This window comes from Phascolarctos cinereus, unplaced genomic scaffold (assembly GCF_003287225.1).
Source record: "Phascolarctos cinereus isolate Bilbo 61053 unplaced genomic scaffold, phaCin_HiC Scaffold_726;HRSCAF=1367, whole genome shotgun sequence".
NCBI lineage: Eukaryota > Metazoa > Chordata > Mammalia > Diprotodontia > Phascolarctidae > Phascolarctos > Phascolarctos cinereus.
The window spans coordinates 233,997,599-234,016,842 of record NW_027556098.1 but is presented as its reverse complement, the minus strand read 5'-3'; the positions used below and the strand labels follow the sequence as shown (position 1 = coordinate 234,016,842).

Here is a 19,244-nt window from a genome sequence, read left to right as displayed (position 1 = left end):
TATCTGATTTTTCCAGAACAGTGAGTGGGCCCATATGTTACTCTAATAATATGGCCAAGTATATTTCTTTTTTATGCTAGTTGAGTAATTTATCCTTTTCCCAAAACACTTCTATTATTACTCATTTGAAATGCTTTTCCTTCCATCACTTTAAAAACTAAACTATTTTAATATAGTCCAAAGGTATTATAAATTGCAAATGAGCATATGAGAATAGTATTAAAACTTCAATGTTGTTTAAATCCATTAATTCAATGAGCAGAAAGATGTTAAGTATTTTAATCAGGAATAAAATTTATTTCTATGATAATTTTTCACTGTTTCTACAAAATAGGACTCTGTCATGTGTGTAAACTACAATTTGATAAACTAGACATATTTTAAGCCTCAGAATTTTATATGATTCTACAGAAATAAAAGAGCCTATTCAAAATAAATGATGTGAATTTTTTAATGAGATAACATAATACTTTCTAGCTATCAATCATCGATGAGTTTGAGAAGATAATTCATTATAGAACACCTTAAAAAGCTAGCAAAGAGACCAAGATCTAGATTCAGAAGCATACATACATTATCTAATACAGAGTAAACAAAGCATTTTTTTATTTGAATCGTTAATATAATGATATTTTCTGTTTTTTTTTCAATGATAGCATTTGATGAGGCAGATTTTATATTGACAGAAAATTAAACATTGTTTGTGGTTAATTCATGTTTGCTCCAGTTTCTAAATCATATTAGAAATATCAGCAGGCCCAGGGTGAGCCAGCTTTCCTTCTCCAATGGAAACCAAGAGCTTTTCTTCCTAGTTCCTGCAGTTTGTGCTAGAAGGGACCAAGTGGAGGAGATTTTCTTCTCTTCATTCTAGGTTTTCAAAGTGAGATGCCTTCCTTACCAGATTATGGTTTCCTGACTAAAGAAAGTCAAACACATGTAAGTTACCTATTGATCACCTACTGTCACTAAAAGTGATGGACTTAATCAAAGATAGCAGTAGTTCCTCTATTTTAATGAGTAGTGATATAGAAGAAAAGCATTTGTAATAGCATGACCTATGCACCCACAAGACCACATTAATCTGGAGAAGTATTAAAAATTCACCAGTTACACACATCTTGCATTTAGACATCAATAGATAAAATTGTCTGTAGCTGGTTATCTTCAGTGGTTAGGGCACAGAGCTAAAGAAGCCAAGGTGATGACTTAGACTTCCATATGAGTTTTGTTTTGTTCCATGTCCACAAACTCAGTTTCATCATTTCACAAATAAGTGCTAGTGGTAACAAAGATAGATATGAGGATGGTTCCATACAAATCAATCACTACTACTGGAATAGCCCATATTCATATCCTAATGATGATAGGTCAGCAACATTGCCCTTTTACGTGAAGAATAGTATTATATCATGCTAAAAAGTGAAATAGTAATTTGTGGGAATCATTTATTCCCCAGAATTTGAATGCAGTAATTCAGAACCTAAGCTTACCATGTAATTAATTAGGTCTCCACTTGGATTTGTCAATGGAGGTCTGGTTCTGTTATTTTTTTTTCCCCAGAAATCCCAAAATCAGGTGCAAAAAACTATTTATTCTATTTCCAGAAGTCAGTCCTAAAGGACCCCCTGAACTCTGATTTCTGTGAAGGTTCAAATCAGTTGCTACTTTCTCTATGGAGCCTTCCCTGATTACTCCCAACTCTCGTCCTATGTTTGAGGCTATAAATCTATAAATCAGAACTTCTAAGGTCCCTTATAGCTCAAAATTTGTAACCCTATGACTTCACCACCAGTTCCATTATATCATAATCTCCTTGAAATCAGGACCTATATCTTGGGACATCTTGGAGGGTGCCTGACCCTGACAGAGGCTTAATAAAGGCTTTTGGAAATATTTATTATTGAAATAAGAGGACATTTGAATGTTTTGTGGAATATGCCATCTTCTAAAGGATAAACAGAGGATTGTGGTCACCAATTTAGTCTGTGTAGTCACTGAATCCACTTTTCGAAATGCACATAATGCTACATAAATCTTTGTTTTAAAACAAGGACTCAATAAAAATGTAATCAAAATGAATCAGGGTTGATTGCACATAAATAAGCAAGAATCTATATGCAGCAAACCCTAGGATTTTCCCAAACTGAAAAGGAGATAAACAAATTGTTGAATTGTTGAACAATGAGAGCTGTATTACATTTAAACAATAAGGAACTGTCTTTAAGCAGCAGCCCCAAAAGAGATGCCATTACATGGAGCAGAAAATTCAGGATTATGTTTACTGAAGCCTCAAGTAAAAAAAAAAAACCCTAAACCCAGGATTGAAATAGCCCCAAATTAATAGAGATGCTCTTTGGGTCTCTGCTTTCACACACACACACACACACACATACGCACCTGATTTACTGATCAATTTGAAACCTTGCACCCTCACACAACTTTGAGGAGGGCAAATAGAGCAACTGAAGACTAATAAGTTAAATATTCTTTCAGTTATTAGCTTTACCTATCAGTGAAAAATGTCACTGAAAATATTCACTCAGGTACCATATTAAAAACATGTTAAGGTAATTATTTCCACTGTCATGGTAAATAGTAAAATTGAGTTGAGTTACTTGGAACATTTCTGAAGGCCATGTTAATGAGCGAAGGCACAATGCTAAAGACGGGTTTTATTTTTTTTTAATCATGCTAATATTTTCATCTTTGTTTGAAAGAAATGTAACTACTAGCAAAGATTTCCTAGATAAACAAAACAAAAACACACCCACAGAAGTGAAAACATTCAATGCAGCTCTTTGGTCTGATGCCCACTTCTCTTCTATCCTGTCCCAATACATCAGCCTTACAATGAGACGGATTCAATGGTGAACATAATACCAACATTTACCAAACGGAACTCTCCCGGCTGACAGCTGCTCAGCCCCTCCAGTGAAGGGACACAATGAATGGTAACACGAAGGGACTGGGCATATAGAATTTTCACTTTTCAAAAGTCCAAGCTAACAGTTTCACATCACAGGAGGACAATGTGAGGAAAGGAGAAGGAGGCCTTGAAGATTTTTTAAATGATTCTATAAAACAATGTGCTTCATTTGAACTATCCAACAGCTATAAATTTCTGAAGTTTAGTTGTGGGCTTCCCAAGCTCTTTAGATTCACAACTGGAAAGACTTCAAGACAGAGACATAGCCTTGCAGAGCCATCTTGTTCCTTTGGTTACTTCACTTCCTACCCTTCCCAATTATGCAGCCAGATCATTACCAGATTCACCTGTGGCACTTGGTGTACAGGACAATGCATTAGTAAAGTTTTAAACTGTATAAATCCTGTTATGTAAGTGAAGAAATCTAATGCTGCTTGATTTAAGATGACCAAATTGGAGTTTTCTTCCTATGGCTAGTTGTGCCCAATTTTCAAATGAAAGACGAGAGGTTAAGCTTCCACCAGATATTATGAAATTATACATGAGAAAAAAGATGACTCAAGTAGCATGGGCAATGAAATGTCTTGAGGAAGTAAATTATAAATGCAACATGGACTCAAATTCATCAATTCTCTGCTTTGTGTTTCCCTTTTTAATTTTCCGGTAGGATATTGTGTTGTATCTTGAATAAGTATGTCTGGAAATATCATTCTTCTTCCCCAAGGCTGGCAGTTCCTCTGGTGTCACAGGATGTGAACTGGGGCTGCTCAGAGGAGAGTCTTCGCCATCATTGCCTTCCTCCTTGACGTGAGAAGCTCCTCCATTTCCTTTCTTAAATTCTATCAGCCGGACTTCATCTTCATCATCATCATCATCGTCATCACCATTCTCATTCTCATTATCTATTTCCTGCTCACCATCCTCTATTTCCTCATCCTGTTTGGACATCATCATTCCATCTTTGCTGGGTTGCTGAGATCCCAGCCACTTCAAGTTGGCTTCTGTTTCTGCTACCTGGAATTCCTCGTTCTTCCTAATTCTACCATCTCTTCCTTCTAGAAGATTCTCAGTGCCACTTTCCTTCTGTCTTGTTGTTTCCTGGAATTTTCCACGTGAAGGAATCTTCTCCCACTGAAGTCCTGTAGCAAAATCAATTGGGAGATGAGATGTGCTATACTCTAAAATACCTAGTTGTTATTATCTGTTGTACCTCAAAAGTCTAGTTGGGGTGGAAGGGTAGGAGAAATATACTGATTTTTAAATTGGTTTTGCACACTTCTATTCCCAGAGACTCCCGACCAAGAGACACCCACTTGAGCTATAACTAGGATATTTTGTGCAAAAGCCACAAGTCATTCTAGCACTGTCCCAAGAAGGAGAGACAAAGACCCTATTCATTTGAAGTAAACAAACATTTCAATAACCCCATGGGCTGCTGTAGGGAGGCAGGGAAGGAGCTAACCCCAACGTGCCATCTGGTAGCTTCCTATTTTTACTAATTATTCTTGCTAACAAGATGCTAAGCTGTTTTTTGTTTTGTTTTGGTTTTTTTCTTTCTATCTGCTGAAGGGCTAAAAATACTGTCAAAAACCTCTAAACTGAGCACCTTATGGATAAGCCCTATTCACCCAACCCTAGTTTTGGCTCTTCCTCTCATAACTGATCATAAAATCATAAAGGTGTGGCTAGAAGGAAGCTTAGTGGATATCTATAGTCCAACCCCCTCACTTCATTTTCTAAATGAGGAAACTGAAGCCCAGAGAGGTTAAGTGACTTGTCCCAAATCACACAGGTTAGAAGGTACTAGAGGCAGACCTTGTACTTGGATCCTCTATGTGTAGAGCTGGCCCTCTTCTCCCTGTACCCCATTACTTCCTGTCTAATCCAAAATAACTGGGTACAAGAGTCTGAAACAGGTGTACAAAGGTCTATGGAGTAAAATTACAGAGTCCATAATTTTAGTCATCCACAACAGCTAGCCTGAAGTCACATCTAATGCCCAATTCAACTTGAAACAGTAATACTATATTGTAGGGAAGCCACATTTTAGCTGATTTCACTGTTATAATTGGGATGTATCCAGATAATACCAAAACAGCCAATTGATTTGGTCAATTCAGTCAAAAAGCTAAAGAGGTTAGACTAGATAAAAGTGGAGATCCCTATCAGCTCCAAATCTATGATATTATCCCCATTCCAGGGTGATTCCTTATTATCTTATTTCCCTACTCCCTCCCCAAATACCTGGGGGGGAAATCACCATTCCCATAACAATGGCTAGAGCATGATTTTTTCCCTCATGAGGAAAGTTTCTCCATGGCTTTAAATTACATTCTTCCTGAACATTTTTTAGCATTTTCTTATTTATAATTCTATGGCAATAATTGCTCTGCAGGTTTATTCTAATATAGACTTTTCTCCCCAGAAAAGATGATAGAAAAAAATCTATACCTCTAGAATTTAAAACCACTAAGCATTCCCCTAAAAAAGAAAATAGATAATTTGAGAAATGTCAAGAACACACCTAGTTTACAAATCCAAATATTGCTTTCTTATTTTATTAGGCCAATGTTAAAGTCAATAAATAGCAATATAATGCTTCCAATGAGGTTCTCCAATCAAAGCTTTTCAGAAAGAGATACACTTCTCAAATATGACTTCCCTGCCATCCAAGTAGCCTGAATATTTGGAACCTTGGGAGAATGAAGATGAAGAAGAGAATGTTAACTACAAGATGAGTAATCTGCTAGAAGAGTGGATTCAACAGAAGTTCAAAGTCTTTAGAAATTAGTTTTGCTATGGATACATTGCCTTGATAATCAAGTACTTGAGTCCTTTTCATGGCAAGCTATCTTCCCTCTTAGAGGGGATAGAAAACCTTCAGATTAACTCTGAGATGAGTGTGCCTTCCTGTTGCTTCTGCTTCCTGCAGCCTCTCCTCCTTCCTTAAGCCACAGTGTGGTGCAAGTTCTTCCCTCCTCCCAAGAACAATCACTGTCTCCAGTCATCACTCAGGTTCATGGCAGGTGCATGTCACTCCTCCCAGCATCTCAGACAGCCCATAATATGCTGCTTCACCCCTGAAAATGTGGTAGGCTACATTTAGATGCTATCACATCCGTGTCCTTGTTAGCACATCTCTATTTTAAATGAGGCTCTAATTTCTCAACAAATGGCCTATTCAGTGTTTTGCCTGTGGGGTCCTAAGTATTAATTAGGATAAATTGGCTAGGCACTAAAAGCTTCCTGCAACTTTGAGATAAACATGCTGGTGTCTGGGAGTCAGGGTCTGTGAAAGACTACTTAATAGATTTTATTGTGCACTTAAAAGAGAGCATGCCTTGAATATAGATATCTGCTTAAACAGGAGAGGCTCCTAGAGGATTCAGTGCCCACCTGGCACTGAAATATGAGGTATGGTGATATTTTTTTAATCTTCCCACCCACAAAGAAGCTGATCATTCTAAGATTTTTATTTGACAGGATTTATGTGACTATTTTGAGCTGATCCTCAAGAACCCCTGAAATTTCCACAGAATTCTATGGGTATACAGTTACTCCAAATTACATGTCAATTCTAGATTTGTAGATCAAGCCAAATTAAAGACCTATTTACATTCCATTGGAAGTATGATACAGATTTTGAGACTGTGAATGAAAAATAAATGTCAGTTGAATGGACAAATATCATACCCCTCCAGTATGGAACATTTTGTTCGGCTGTGCTAATCCATGCAATCTGGGTCTTGAACTCCCTGGGATGTTTTCTAAGGTGGAACTGACTGATAAATTATGACTGACTTATCTGCCTCCAGCAGTCTCAAGAGTTTGGATGCATTTCCTAAATTGCTTTTCTCCCCCACGCATACACCCACATATCCCTCCAATAGCCCATGCAAAGCTGTTCCATAAATATAGTCAGAGAATATTGTGTACAACGTGTGAGTTCTCATTACCTTCCTCTGATGTCATTTCATCAGCTCTTGTTTCCTTGAGGGAGAAACTTGCTATTCTCTTATGAACGGTAAAGTTGTCCTCCTCTGTTTGTTCTTAAGAAAGATACAAGAAGGAAACAAGAGTTATGACAGTTAAAATGGAACTAAAGTTACTGAAAAGCGCCAAGAAGGTAGCTCTCTGTTATTATGACTAAAGGTCACATTTCCTTTTCCAAATAATTTCTCGATAAATTCATTTTATTTAAGTTCTCATCTGACTTCAAATGTCCTTGCTTATTATAGAAACATTCACTCTGACGTCCTTAGGCATGTTGTCACAGTTAACATAGAAAAGTGGTCAAATTCTGAATCACCTGGCTATAAAAGTTGCTTGAGTTCTCATATACACGACATTCTTTACTATTCGAACAAAGTGTAAAAGAAGGTGGCGTGTGTGCCCCCAAGTTTTCAAACTGAAATAAGCAAAGTCATTTGAATGATACTTTACCTTCTCTATGATTCTTCTCTTCCAAGGACCAAGTCAAATCTCTGCAGATCATGCTTGCTTGAGAATATTTGCTTTCTTCTGGATTTCCTTTGGAGATAGAATCTTCGAGACTTACATCTGCGCCATGGTATTTGCTGAGGTCATCAGGAGTGAAAACCTCATCGCTGATTTCAGTGGTCTCTTTTTCAGGTGACATGTCCCCATTGTACTCAGTGAGACTGGATGCCTTTGGAACTTCTGTCATGATTTTCCAGTAAAGACCAACTAATCTGGAACTTCTTGGGGATAAGTAAAAGGAATAGCTCCCCTTGGTAGGTTATTTGATTCCTTCTTTAAAATCCTAGAATCTTCTTAGCAATTCCAGGAGCATAGGTTGAAAATTGTCCTGCCTATCACTGTATTTTTCTCCAACGCTTCACAAACTTCTTTATTTTTCCCTTAAAGTATCCTCCCTCAAACCAGAATACAGAAGGAAAAAGCTAGGATTTGTCTGAGATTTAACAACCTCTTCTTTGCACCAAACAAGCCAATCGGCACCCTCGCTGTTGCTTGGGCCTCCCACTTGCCTAATTAAGCAGCAATATTTTAATTTATGTAAACATCTGAAGCAATCAGGCTTTTGTGTGAGCCTGCAGAAAGTGCTTTCCAACATGGCCGGCCCTGGAATGAAGCAAGATTTGTGTCCCCGTGTTATAATAGTCCTTTGTTCTTCCCCTTGTAACAGGACCCACAATTGTTCCACAGCTCTAATCCAAAAAGAATGACCACCTTAAGTCATGTCAGTGCTGTGGAACTAGCTTAATATTTCCAGGCAGGTTTTGTTCTAGTAAACCTCAGATGCTTTTGAGTAGACAATAGCTTCTTTTCCTGACCACTGAAGAATAAAACCAGCTTACACAATGTTGGCCTTCTGTATATAGGTGGCCTACACAGCCATCTATACACACTGTGATTTGGGGCTTCAGAAAAGGATCTCTATTCTTACCCTAACATTATTCCTTTTAGCTACAGGCTAATACCAAAGATTCTATAATTCAAGTCACATTTTTGGTAGGTAGTTCTTTCCCCCAAAAACCAGTATAATTTTGCAGATCAAATGCATTAAGATATATGTAAAGTGCTTTGTAAATTTTAAGTTCTATGTTACCTATTATTATTTTTGTCTATTTGGTGTTGGTATCTATTATAAATGTGTGCATATATATTCACATAGACAAACATTATATAATATATCATATATATATATATATATATCAATATATTTATATCTATCTATCTATCTATCTATCTATCTATCTATCTATCTACTCTCCCAATAGAATGTAAACACTTTAAGGAAAGAGACTTGTCTTTATATCCCCAGGCCTAGCACAGTGCCCAGAGTACAAAAGGCACTTAGTGAATTTTACTTGCCTTTTAGGTGTTTGGTCTATATGGGCAGATATTTGTGCCTTTTGTAAAACTTTCCAGCACCTAGCAAAGCATTTTGCACACATTGAGTATTTCATAGACATTTGCGGAATTGAAACAAACTGAACTCCTTAAGTCCTATATCTAGTCCTTGGGACTAGACATTCTGTTGGTCTTTTAAAAGCTTGCATATGGAGTAGCCTCTCTGAAATTTTCTAAGAGTTCATTTTGACATTATCTATTCATTTACTTGTTTATTTGTTCAACAGCTATATAAGTCACTCTGTATATGGCACGGTGCATTCTTCCACAAGGGATAAGGAGATGTAAAAGATATCTTTGCATCCTTGGACATTCCACATGGCTAAAATATAATCCCTCCTTACATTGCATTCCCTCTCTTCCTTTAAGGTACAGCTTAGGAATCATCTTCTGCATGAAGCCTTTCCTAATCACCCAAACTGCAGGGGCCCTCTCTCTCAAACTACCCTGTATTTAGCTATTTTGTACATACTCATATTTATCAACTCTGTTTATGATGTGTTTGTAAATACATTTGTTGTTTCACTCATTCTACTTGGATCCCCAGTGCCTAGCATAGTGCCTGGCACAGAGTAAACACTTAATGCTTGTTCATTCACTAAGGAGTTTAACTGAACATAACAACATGTACTGAAAGGTAGTTTCAATGGCTTTAATGCCTTTCTTTTCAATCAACCACCATTTGATTTGGCATCTCATAGTAGAGGAGTTAGTCAGTAGTAGAGTTAAAACTGTAAGAAACCATAAATGTCATCTAGTGACTGCAGTGCAACCTCCTTTTATAGATGAACAAATTAAAAGCCACAGGGAGGAAAAGACCTGTTCAAAGTCACATACAGAGTAAGTAACAGAACCAGAACTTAAGCCTGTGGCCTCAGACTCTATAACTAGGGTTCTTTCTTTAAAGAAAAAAAATGAAATGTTTTGTTAATGCTTTGCTTTCTTAGATCTGTGTCGACTCTCAATAATCTTACCACTCCCACAGCAACATCTTCTTTTGTAATGAAGAAACACATTTAATTAAAACACTGTCTGGTAAATAGTAGGTGCTTAATAAATGTTTGTTGATGAATTTAACACAATGATCATGTCCAGCAGCACATGCCTCACACTGGACCTCTTTACCAAATAGAGGGAGGTGTGCTTAACCATCAAACCTCTGGAACTGAGATGGTTCAGAGCACCTAACTGAGTTCTCACGTTTTGTTTTCCTTTACATTATTGTGTGTGTGTGTGTGTGTGTGTGTGTGTGTGTGTGTGTGTGTGTATTCCTTGGTTTTCTGAATTTCTCATGTTCATCATTTCTTATGGTATTGTGTGTTGTTATGTCTTATTTGACTCTTCATGACCCCATTTGGGGTTTTCTTGGTAAAAATACTAGAGTGGTTTGTCATTTCCTGCTCCAGCTTATTTTACAGATGAGGAAACTGAGACAAAGAGGATTAAGTGACTTGCCCAAGGCCACACAGCTAGTAAGTGTCTGAGACCAGATTTGAACTCAGGAGAATGAGTCTTCCTGTCTTCAAGTCCAGCATTATATCCACTGCACCACCTAGCTGCCCTATGGCACTATCTGTACCTGTATGTATATACATATATATATATATATATATATATATATATATCCATATATATATATATATATATCTCAATACAAACACACATAGATAGATATACACATAACCAATACCTGTGACTTCATTGCTGTAGCAAATGTACATACCAATGCAATTTGAGAACTATTCCAGAACGTATAGTCTTACACAGTTACCTGGTGCACAAAATTATTCTTTTACATTCGTGTAACACATTTTGTTTAGTCATTCCTCTAAGAGGCCCACACTTGGCTTTCAGGTTTTTGATGTCTCACAGGATCACAGATATACAACTGAAAGGGATTTCAGAGACTTTCTACTCCAGCTCCTTATTTCACAGATGAGGAAACTGAAGCCAAGGAGAGTTTAAATAACTTGTCTAAGATCACACAGGTAGTTACAGAGACAGAATTTGAATCCAAGTTTTCTGTCTCTCCTAGGCCAAACATATTTTCCAGGATTCATTGACCTCAGTTTTTATAATAAAACTCTTCTGGGAAAGGTAAATCCAGTTTGGTACACAAGCAACTTAAGGCTCATATTCCTTTATCTTGCCAAGTTGTCATGATGATTAAAATGAAATAGCATTTGTAAAATGCTTTGCACCTCTTAATGTTTTAAGATACATAGCTAGATAGATGCTAGATGTTATTATATAAAGGCTATTTATTACATGCCTTTCTTTACCCCTTCACCCTATCTCTGCATTTGTAGCCTTATAGAGAAAAAAAATATGATTGACTTTAGCAACTTGCTCCCTTAAAATGCCACATTTTGATATTTTTTCCAGGCTTCTAAACATTCCAAGTTAATTTGCAGGGTTGACAAAAGATTCAAACTGTTTTCTCAGCATGCGCTCAAATCTACAAGAAACTTTTCGTACTGTCCTATAGAATGGTAAGGGCCAGGTCAATAATTTACAACTTCTAAATTTCTCTGATAAGTATGGGGTAGCAGAAAGCTTATTTTATTTTATTTTGCATTGATATGAGGGCATCAATAAGGACAAAAAAAAAAGATAATTAACAAAGAGACCACCTGGCACTCTCAGTAAAAAGGTAATTTGCTAATCCATTGCCTGTTACTACCTGTAGCTTAAAAAATGCACCACTTTTTGCATAAATGACTATTTAAACTCAAATGTTATTATATCTCACATGTGGTGATGGAATTTGAGGTGGGGGAGGAATGCAAAGAAAGATTACTTAATGATGCAAAATTGGACTTCTTTCACAATCATTTCTCTTAAATGGGAAAGAGGTCACTGGAACCAAGTCAGCAGTGAAACTAAAGCTATATTGGGGGAGGAGAAATAAGGAAAGGAAAGGTTTCCCCCAAAATGTAGCTAGGTCATGAAATCCCTTAAATGTCTAATTTTCAGTTGTAAGTTAACTAGAATCAAGGCTCAAGTTGAGGATAGAAAGATCATAGAGTTAGCATTGGAAGGCTGGAAGTCACGTCGACCAGTTCCCCTCATTTTATGGGGAAGAAAACTGATCCCCAGAGAGATGAAGTGCCTTGTGAAAGGACAAATGGGTAATAAGCACCAGAGGGTGATTTTGGACCCAGGTGCTGTAGCTCTAAATTGAGTCCTTGTTCTTTTATAGTACCTCTGTAATTCCAATATTTTCGTGAAAAGCCAAATCAGATATCAGGTCACATATAAGATGGGCATTAAGTATGAACTTGTTAGTGTTTTTGTTGTTGTTGTTATTATTATTATTGTTCATTTGTTTGTTTTTTGGGTGAGGGAATTGGGGTTAAATGACTTGCCCAGGGTCACACAACTAGTGAGTGTTTTATGTCTAAGTCCTAATTTAAACTCAGGTCCTACTGATTCCAGGGCCGGTGCTCTATCCACTGCACCACCTAGCTGCCTCCACCCCCTTGTTGCTTTTGTTCAGTCATTTTCAGTCATGTCTGACTTTCCATGATCCCATTTAGGGTTTTCTTGGCAAAGATCCTGAAATGGTTTGCCATTTCCTTCTCCAGCTCATTTTACAGATGAGGAAACTGAGACAAAGAGAATTAAGGGACTTGCTCAGGGTCACACAGCTAATAAGTGTCTGGGACCAGATTTGAAGTCAAAAGGATATGTTTCCCTGACTCCAGGCACAGTACTCTATCCACTGCACCACTAGCTGCCAAATATGAGCACTGAACACAACTGCATTAAATTTACAATAACTCAATTCATTTCAATACAAAAAATATTTATTTTATAGTTGCCATGTACAAGTTGCCTTGTTTGGTTCACATGACATAAAGATGAAAAACAAGTGGTCTTTACCTTAAGAAGCTTATAATCCAATGCAGGGACTGGGGGAGGACAATAAAATCATCCTTGGAGTAAGTATAATAGAGGGACAACATAGTATCACAAAAAGAGTGCTAGCAGATCTTGGTTTGCATCCTGACTCTGACATTTACTAGCTGTGCCATCCTGGATAAGTCATTCACATTCTCTTGAGTCCCAGTTTCCTGATCTAAATAGGGATAATAGTTTTTGGTCTCCCCACCATACAATATTTATATAAGAGAAAAGGCCTCTTAAAGGATCTATAAGAATGAATTGCAATTATTATTGCCAAGAACTGGAGATAGATTGTGTCCACCATCTTGAACCAGTGTAATGTTTTTTGAAAAAGCTAATCACCAGGTTGATTGCTGGGCTTTGAATTTTCCAGTTGCAGAAACTAGAAGACAGTCTTATAAAGATGGCAAACTTCATCAGTGGTAGGAATTCTTATGCCAGTGAAGCCAGTCAATCAACAAGCATTTATTAAGTGCTTATTGTATACCAGACCTAAGGATACAAAGAAAGGCAAAAACAAGGTGCCAGCCTTCAAGAAACTCACATTATAACTGGAGATATAATATGTAAAATCATACAATATATAGATACATATATAAATAGATACACTAAGTAGAAGTTGATCTCAGAGGGCAGGCCTGGGGTTGGAGAAGGGAGGAATGAGAAAAGGCCAACAGCAAAAGGTAGCATTTAAGATAAATCTTACAGGAGGCAGAGGTGAAGAAGGAGAACATTTCAGGCATGGAGGCTATTGAAAATGCACAGAATCAGGGGATAGAAGGCCATTTGTGAGGAACGAAAAGAAATCTAGTTTTAGATTATAGAGTCTGTGGAAAGGAATAAAGTATGAGAAGATTGGAAAGGTAAGATGGGATCATGTTGTGAAGGATTTTGAAAACCAACAATTTTTTTTTTATTTTTTAAACTTATTTCCACATTAGTCATGTTGTGAAAGAAGAATCAAAACAAAAGGGGAAAATTATGAGAGAGAAAGAAAGAGAGAGAGAGAATTATGTGATTTGATCTTCATTCAGACTCCTTAGTTCTTTCTCTAGATGTAGATGGCATTTTACATCATGAGTCTTTTGGAATTGTCTTAGATCATTGAATTGCTGAGAACAGCTAAGTCTATCAAAGTTGATCATCGCACAATGTTGCTGTTACTGCATACAATGTTCTCCTGGTTCTGCTCACTTTACTCAGCATCAGTTCATGTAAGTCTTTCCAAGTGTTTTCTGAAATCTGCTTGTTCATCATTTTTATAACACAATGGTATTTCATTACATTCATATGCTGCAGCTTCTTAAGCCATTCCCAAATTGATGGGCATCCCCTCAATTTCCAATTCTTTGCCACCACAAAAAACTGTCATAAATATTTTTGTGAGTCTTTTCCCCTTTTTTATGATCTCTCTGGTATACAGACCTAGTAGAGGTATTGCTGGATCAAAGGATATGCACAATTTATTGCCTTTTGGGCATAGTTCCAAATTGTTCTCCAGAATAGTTGAATCAGTTCACAACTCCACTGATAATGCATTAGTGTTCCAATTTTCCCATATCTCCTCCAACATTTATCATTTTCCCAAAAGGAAAATTTATTTTTCTTCCTAGAGGTAAAAGGACCCACAAAAGTTAAGGAATAACAGAGTCAGACCTGTTTTAGGAAAATTACTTTGATAACTGAGTGAAGGTTGGATTGGAATGGGGTAAAACTAGAGGCAGGGAGACCAATCATAAGGATACTGTAATAACCCAAGTATGAGATGATGAGGTCCTATACCAGTGTGGCAGTGGCATAAGTGGTATAAGTAAAAAGAAAGGCATATATAGGGGAGATGTTACAAAGACAGAAATGAGACTTAGCAACACATTAGGTATGTAGGGTGAGTCCAAGTGAAGAATTAAGAATAACACCAAGGTTGGAAACTTGGGTAATTAGGAAAGATTTGAGCACCTTTGAAGATAATAAGGAAATTGAAAAGGAGGGAAGGTGCAGGGGGGAGTGGAAGACAATGAGTGTTGTTTGGGGCATGCTGAGTTTGAGATGGGGACAGCTAAATGGCAAAGTGGATAGAGTGTTGGCCCTGGAGTCAGAAAGACCTGAATTAAAATCTGACCTCAGATACTAGCTATGTGACCCTGCACAAGTCACTTAACCTTGTTTTCCTCAATTTCCTCAACTGTAAAATGAGCTGGAGAAGGAAATGGCAGACCAATTCAATATCTTTACAAAGAAAATCCCAAATGGGGTTATGAAGTTTCAGACACAACTGCAAAATGACTGAACAGCTAGTATGAAATGCCTATAGTATGTCCAATTTGAGATTTTCAAAAGTGAGTTGATGATGTGGAACTAGAACTCAGTAGGGAAAAAAGTACAGGATATATGGATCTGGAAATCTTCTGTATAGATATAATTGAGACTCCAAGAGTTGATAAGCTTACCAACTGAGATGTATAGTGAGTAAAGAGAAAAGCACCCATGGGAAACAGCCAGAGTAGTGTGCACACATCCTAGTGTGTGTGACCCAAATATGGGTCTCAGAAAAGAAACTGAGAAAGAACTTTCAGGCAAGTAGGAGAAGAACCAGGAGAGAATCATATTGCTAAAAGCTAGAGAGAGAGTGATTGACAGAAGTAAATGCTGCAGAAAGGCCAAGAAGGAAAAAGATTGAGAAAAGACCATTAGTTTTGGCAAATAAAATTCTTGAAGTTTTAAAGGATTATTAGTGTCAGTTTCTTGAGAATAGTAATTGTTCTTCATATTGTCTTCATCCCCAGAACCTAGCATAGCCCCTGTCACTTGTGTTATTCAGTCATTCAATAGTATCTGACTCTTTGTGACCCTGTGGACTATACTGTCCATGGGGTTTTCCTGGCAAAGGTACTGGAGTGGTTTACCATTTCCTTCTCTAGTGGATTAAGACAAACATGTTAAGTGACTTGCCCAGGGTCACACAGCTGGTAAGCCTCTGAGGTCGGATTTGAACTCAGGTCTTCTCAACTCAAGGCCCACTGAGCCATCTAGCTGCCTCTTATGTATCTGGGAATATAGTAGGTACTTAATAAATGTTTCTTAATTGATTGATCTGTGTAACTAGCATTTGGTAGGGAGACTAATCTTCAGAGGAATGGAGACCAAGAAAGCAGTTTGAATCTAAAAGTCATTTTTCCTATACTACCAATATTTAGCAAGGCAGAGAGATATAACTCTAGCCTGGTATCCTCTCTCTGCTGGGGCAATGATATTCCTCTATATATTGATTACTTTCCAAAGTCTTTCTCCCTTCAGAGAGTCTGTAACCACATTTCTCCTCTCTCAAATCCCACCCCTATGCAGGCACAGAGTATCAAGTAATCCTTCTCCTTATCAACAAAGAGTCTTATGCAAATGCCCAGGCTTGGACCTCCAATTACATTCTTATCATCATCATCATCATCATCATCATCATCATCATCATCATCATCATCGTCATTATACATCGTTTCACCTATGGTTATGTTCAGAGACCTAATTTATGATGTTAGATGTGTGAGACATGACTCCATGCTTTTTAAGCTTTCCAGAGCAATTTTAATGATAAAGAAAGGAGAAACTCAAGGAAGAAAATAAAGCCATTTCACTGTCTTAGTCATCATTACTGAGATTTAATGTACCTGGATTCATCAGGAAGATATTGTTGTTCTAATCCCTATAGGAGCTTGCTGGCAGGCAACTACAAATCTGTTTCCAACATTTGGATTTGTCTTGATTTATGTAATAGGGTGGGGAATAAGGGGACTTCTGCATTCACAGATATCTGATAGACAAGTTAAGAGGATGAAAGAGTACCTCAGTATGTTCATGTATGTATATATTTATAATATTAGGCACCACATATGCATACATATCTTTTTGTAGTTTGAAAGCATTTTATAATCCATCTAGAGGAAAGTATCTATGTTAAAGTAATATCACTGCCGTCATCATGCCTCTAAAGCTATTTTGAATGTCACCAGGAGTTTAAGACAACATGTTGTTATTCAAAGGATACAGGCAAGCAAAATAATTAAACACATTTTTTTCTTTAAAAAATATAGCCCTGCTGTGAGTCACTGCCTCTCCAAGGAGGTGACAGTGATATGAATGTGAACAAATGTGATGTCTCCTAGGAGGATAATTTAGTTGAGATAAAATTCACCACAGGCTAAGCAAGAGAAACCTCAGTTGCTCTCAGTAGGTGAAATAAATCTTCAGACATATTAGGATCCTGCTTAAAGAGCTTGTGTTTGGCCTGAGAAAAAGATATCTGACAGCTGATGGAGGTTTTTCTGACTTATAGTGGGAGGGGGCAATGTTGTGCAAACGGATGATAAAACTCCACTTGGTAATTAGATTGCTCACTTCCAAGACAAATTAAGGTAGAAATTAAATACATTTTCTTTATTCTCCTAAGCAGTGCATCATAGTGGATGGATTGTTAGACTTGGTAAGGAAGACCTGGGTTCAACTCCTACTTGGAACACTTGCGTGACCGAAGGCAAGTCCTAGCCCCTCTGAACTTCAGGCAACTCTCTAAGACTGTAAGTTAATGATAGGTTACCCTCTGTGTCAATAGAGGAAGCTCCCATCCCTACCCTTAGGAAATCACTGGTTTTTGATGTATTTTTAACATATCTTTAGCCACATAGCTCACGGAAGCTGGTACTAAATTCTGTGTGTGCTACAAGAACTTAAGTGTGGATTGGTGTGGCCCAGGAAAATGTGGCAGAATGGAAAGAATCAGATTCAGTTTGGAGTACCAAGTGTTGCACTTGCCAGCTGTGTAGGGAAATACTGTCTGAGGGGGAAAAAAGGTAGGACTCAGATAGATTACATGAAGTTTGTAAAGAAGGCAGTTATCAAATGTTAGAATTTGGCCATGAGATTCATCTTGACATATGTGCCCAACTCAGTTACTACTCTCCCCTCCCAGGCACATGGCAAAGGCTTCAGACTTAAGTTGTAGTTGCACTTTGCTCCCATTGCATGGTAGAGAAGTAGATGAATCCCAATGGAAGATTGCCACCTGCAGACAGAGAGGCAGAATGGGCACACAATAAGTAGCTGTGAATAACAGACCATGACAACATCCCTCAGTAAGTTTAGTGAAGCACTACCACAGCCAGTTCCTGTAACATAGATAACAATGTAGGGTGGATTATCAACTCTCAAAAAGGATTCATATTCCCATTTGCAACTGTGCTCAAATGGGATTCTAGCCTATGACTCAACTTCCCATGCCTGACTCAGACATGAGTCATTGTCTCACCACTAGCCCCAATGTTTTCACCCAAACTAACCTGAGTTGCGAGGAAACACTGTCAAAGGAGAAAGAGACACCTCAGGCTGAGACAGGCTGAGGCTCATATTTCTTTGGTTGAAACCTAGTGGCCTCCAGGGCAGAGAAAGGATTTCTCTAATCCATTGCTTTTTACCTTCAGAAAACAGTTTTGCTAGTTATAATATTTAATATGTTAAAAAAAAATCTGCTGCCTAGGACACATTAAGAGGTCAGCAAGATATTATATACCCAAATGCAATCATCTTTTCAGTGGACAATAATTTTCTCCATAATGAGATGGGGAGCTCTACTCTAGTTAAACCTAATTTCACAATTGAGAAAAAAAATAAGCCTTTGAAATAATACGGCAGAGAGGTAGCTTAATTTTCTGATTGGTAAGCCAAGTCTCACTTGGCTACTTTTTGTGCTCCAGCCTCATTAGTCTGGCCCTAAGCACTGGGGGAGAGTTAAAAGATCCCTGGACTTAGATCAAGACTTGGTTCCAAAATCCTGCCCTGCAACTGAATAGTAGGAGTGACCTTGGGCAAGTCATTTCATCAATTGATTAACAAGCATTTATTAAACACAAAAACAAGGGCAAATAAGTCATTACCCTCAAGGAGCTTACAATCTAGTTAGGGATTGGCATGTACCTATATACAAAAGAGATACAAGATAATTGGAGGAGGGGGAGAAGAAAAAGCTTCTTATGGATCAGGGATTCTTAACTTTTTTGGTGTCATGGACCCTTTTGACAATCTGGTGAAGCCTGGGGACCCCTTCTTAGAATAACATTGATAAGCCATTGAAGGAAATGTTCAATTTCAGTTAAAAGTTAGAGAAAATAAAAATGATATAATTTTTCCCATCCAAGTTCATGGACCCCCTAAATCTATCTTTGGACCCCTTGAGGATCTCTACACTACAGGTTAATAATCCATGATGTAGCAGGAGGCACCTAAATTTGAACTAACCTGTGGGTAAAATTAAGGTTTCTAAGACATGGATGTGAGGAGATAGTCCATTCTAGGAACAAAAGACAAGCAGCCTGTTGGACAGAATAATCAACAAGGTCCTTTTCAACTCAACGCACCATCATTATTAGTTCTTTAATTTATTTCAGTTTTGTCATGTAGAGACCAGGATAATCATTCTCATAATACATACTACACACCTCAGGGTTGCAATGCGACAGAGTTGGTAAGAGTC

The 19,244-nt window shown here is 37.6% G+C and overlaps 1 protein-coding gene across 1 annotated transcript; it reads right to left on the bottom strand.

The window, feature by feature from the left end:
• Window positions 1–437: 437 nt before the first annotated feature.
• Window positions 438–7,871, bottom strand: ERMN (ermin). The gene is made up of 3 exons (XM_021004966.2): window positions 7,370–7,871; window positions 6,883–6,975; window positions 438–4,065 (listed from the first exon to the last, which is right to left on the bottom strand). Exons 1-3 carry the CDS (start codon window positions 7,611–7,613, stop codon window positions 3,524–3,526), a joined length of 879 nt encoding a protein of 292 aa, XP_020860625.1. The 5' UTR covers window positions 7,614–7,871; the 3' UTR covers window positions 438–3,523.
• Between the last annotated feature and the right edge of the window lie 11,373 nt (window positions 7,872–19,244).

Coding starts and splice junctions, on each gene's coding strand:
- ERMN (XM_021004966.2), bottom strand. CDS start 7,613: ATGACAGAAGTTCCAAAGGCATCCAGTCTCACTGAGTACAATGGGGAC. Junction 6,976..7,369: donor AGAGAAGAATCATAGAGAAG/GTAAAGTATCAT, acceptor ATCTTTCTTAAG/AACAAACAGAGGAGGACAAC. Junction 4,066..6,882: donor TGAAATGACATCAGAGGAAG/GTAATGAGAACT, acceptor ATTTTGCTACAG/GACTTCAGTGGGAGAAGATT.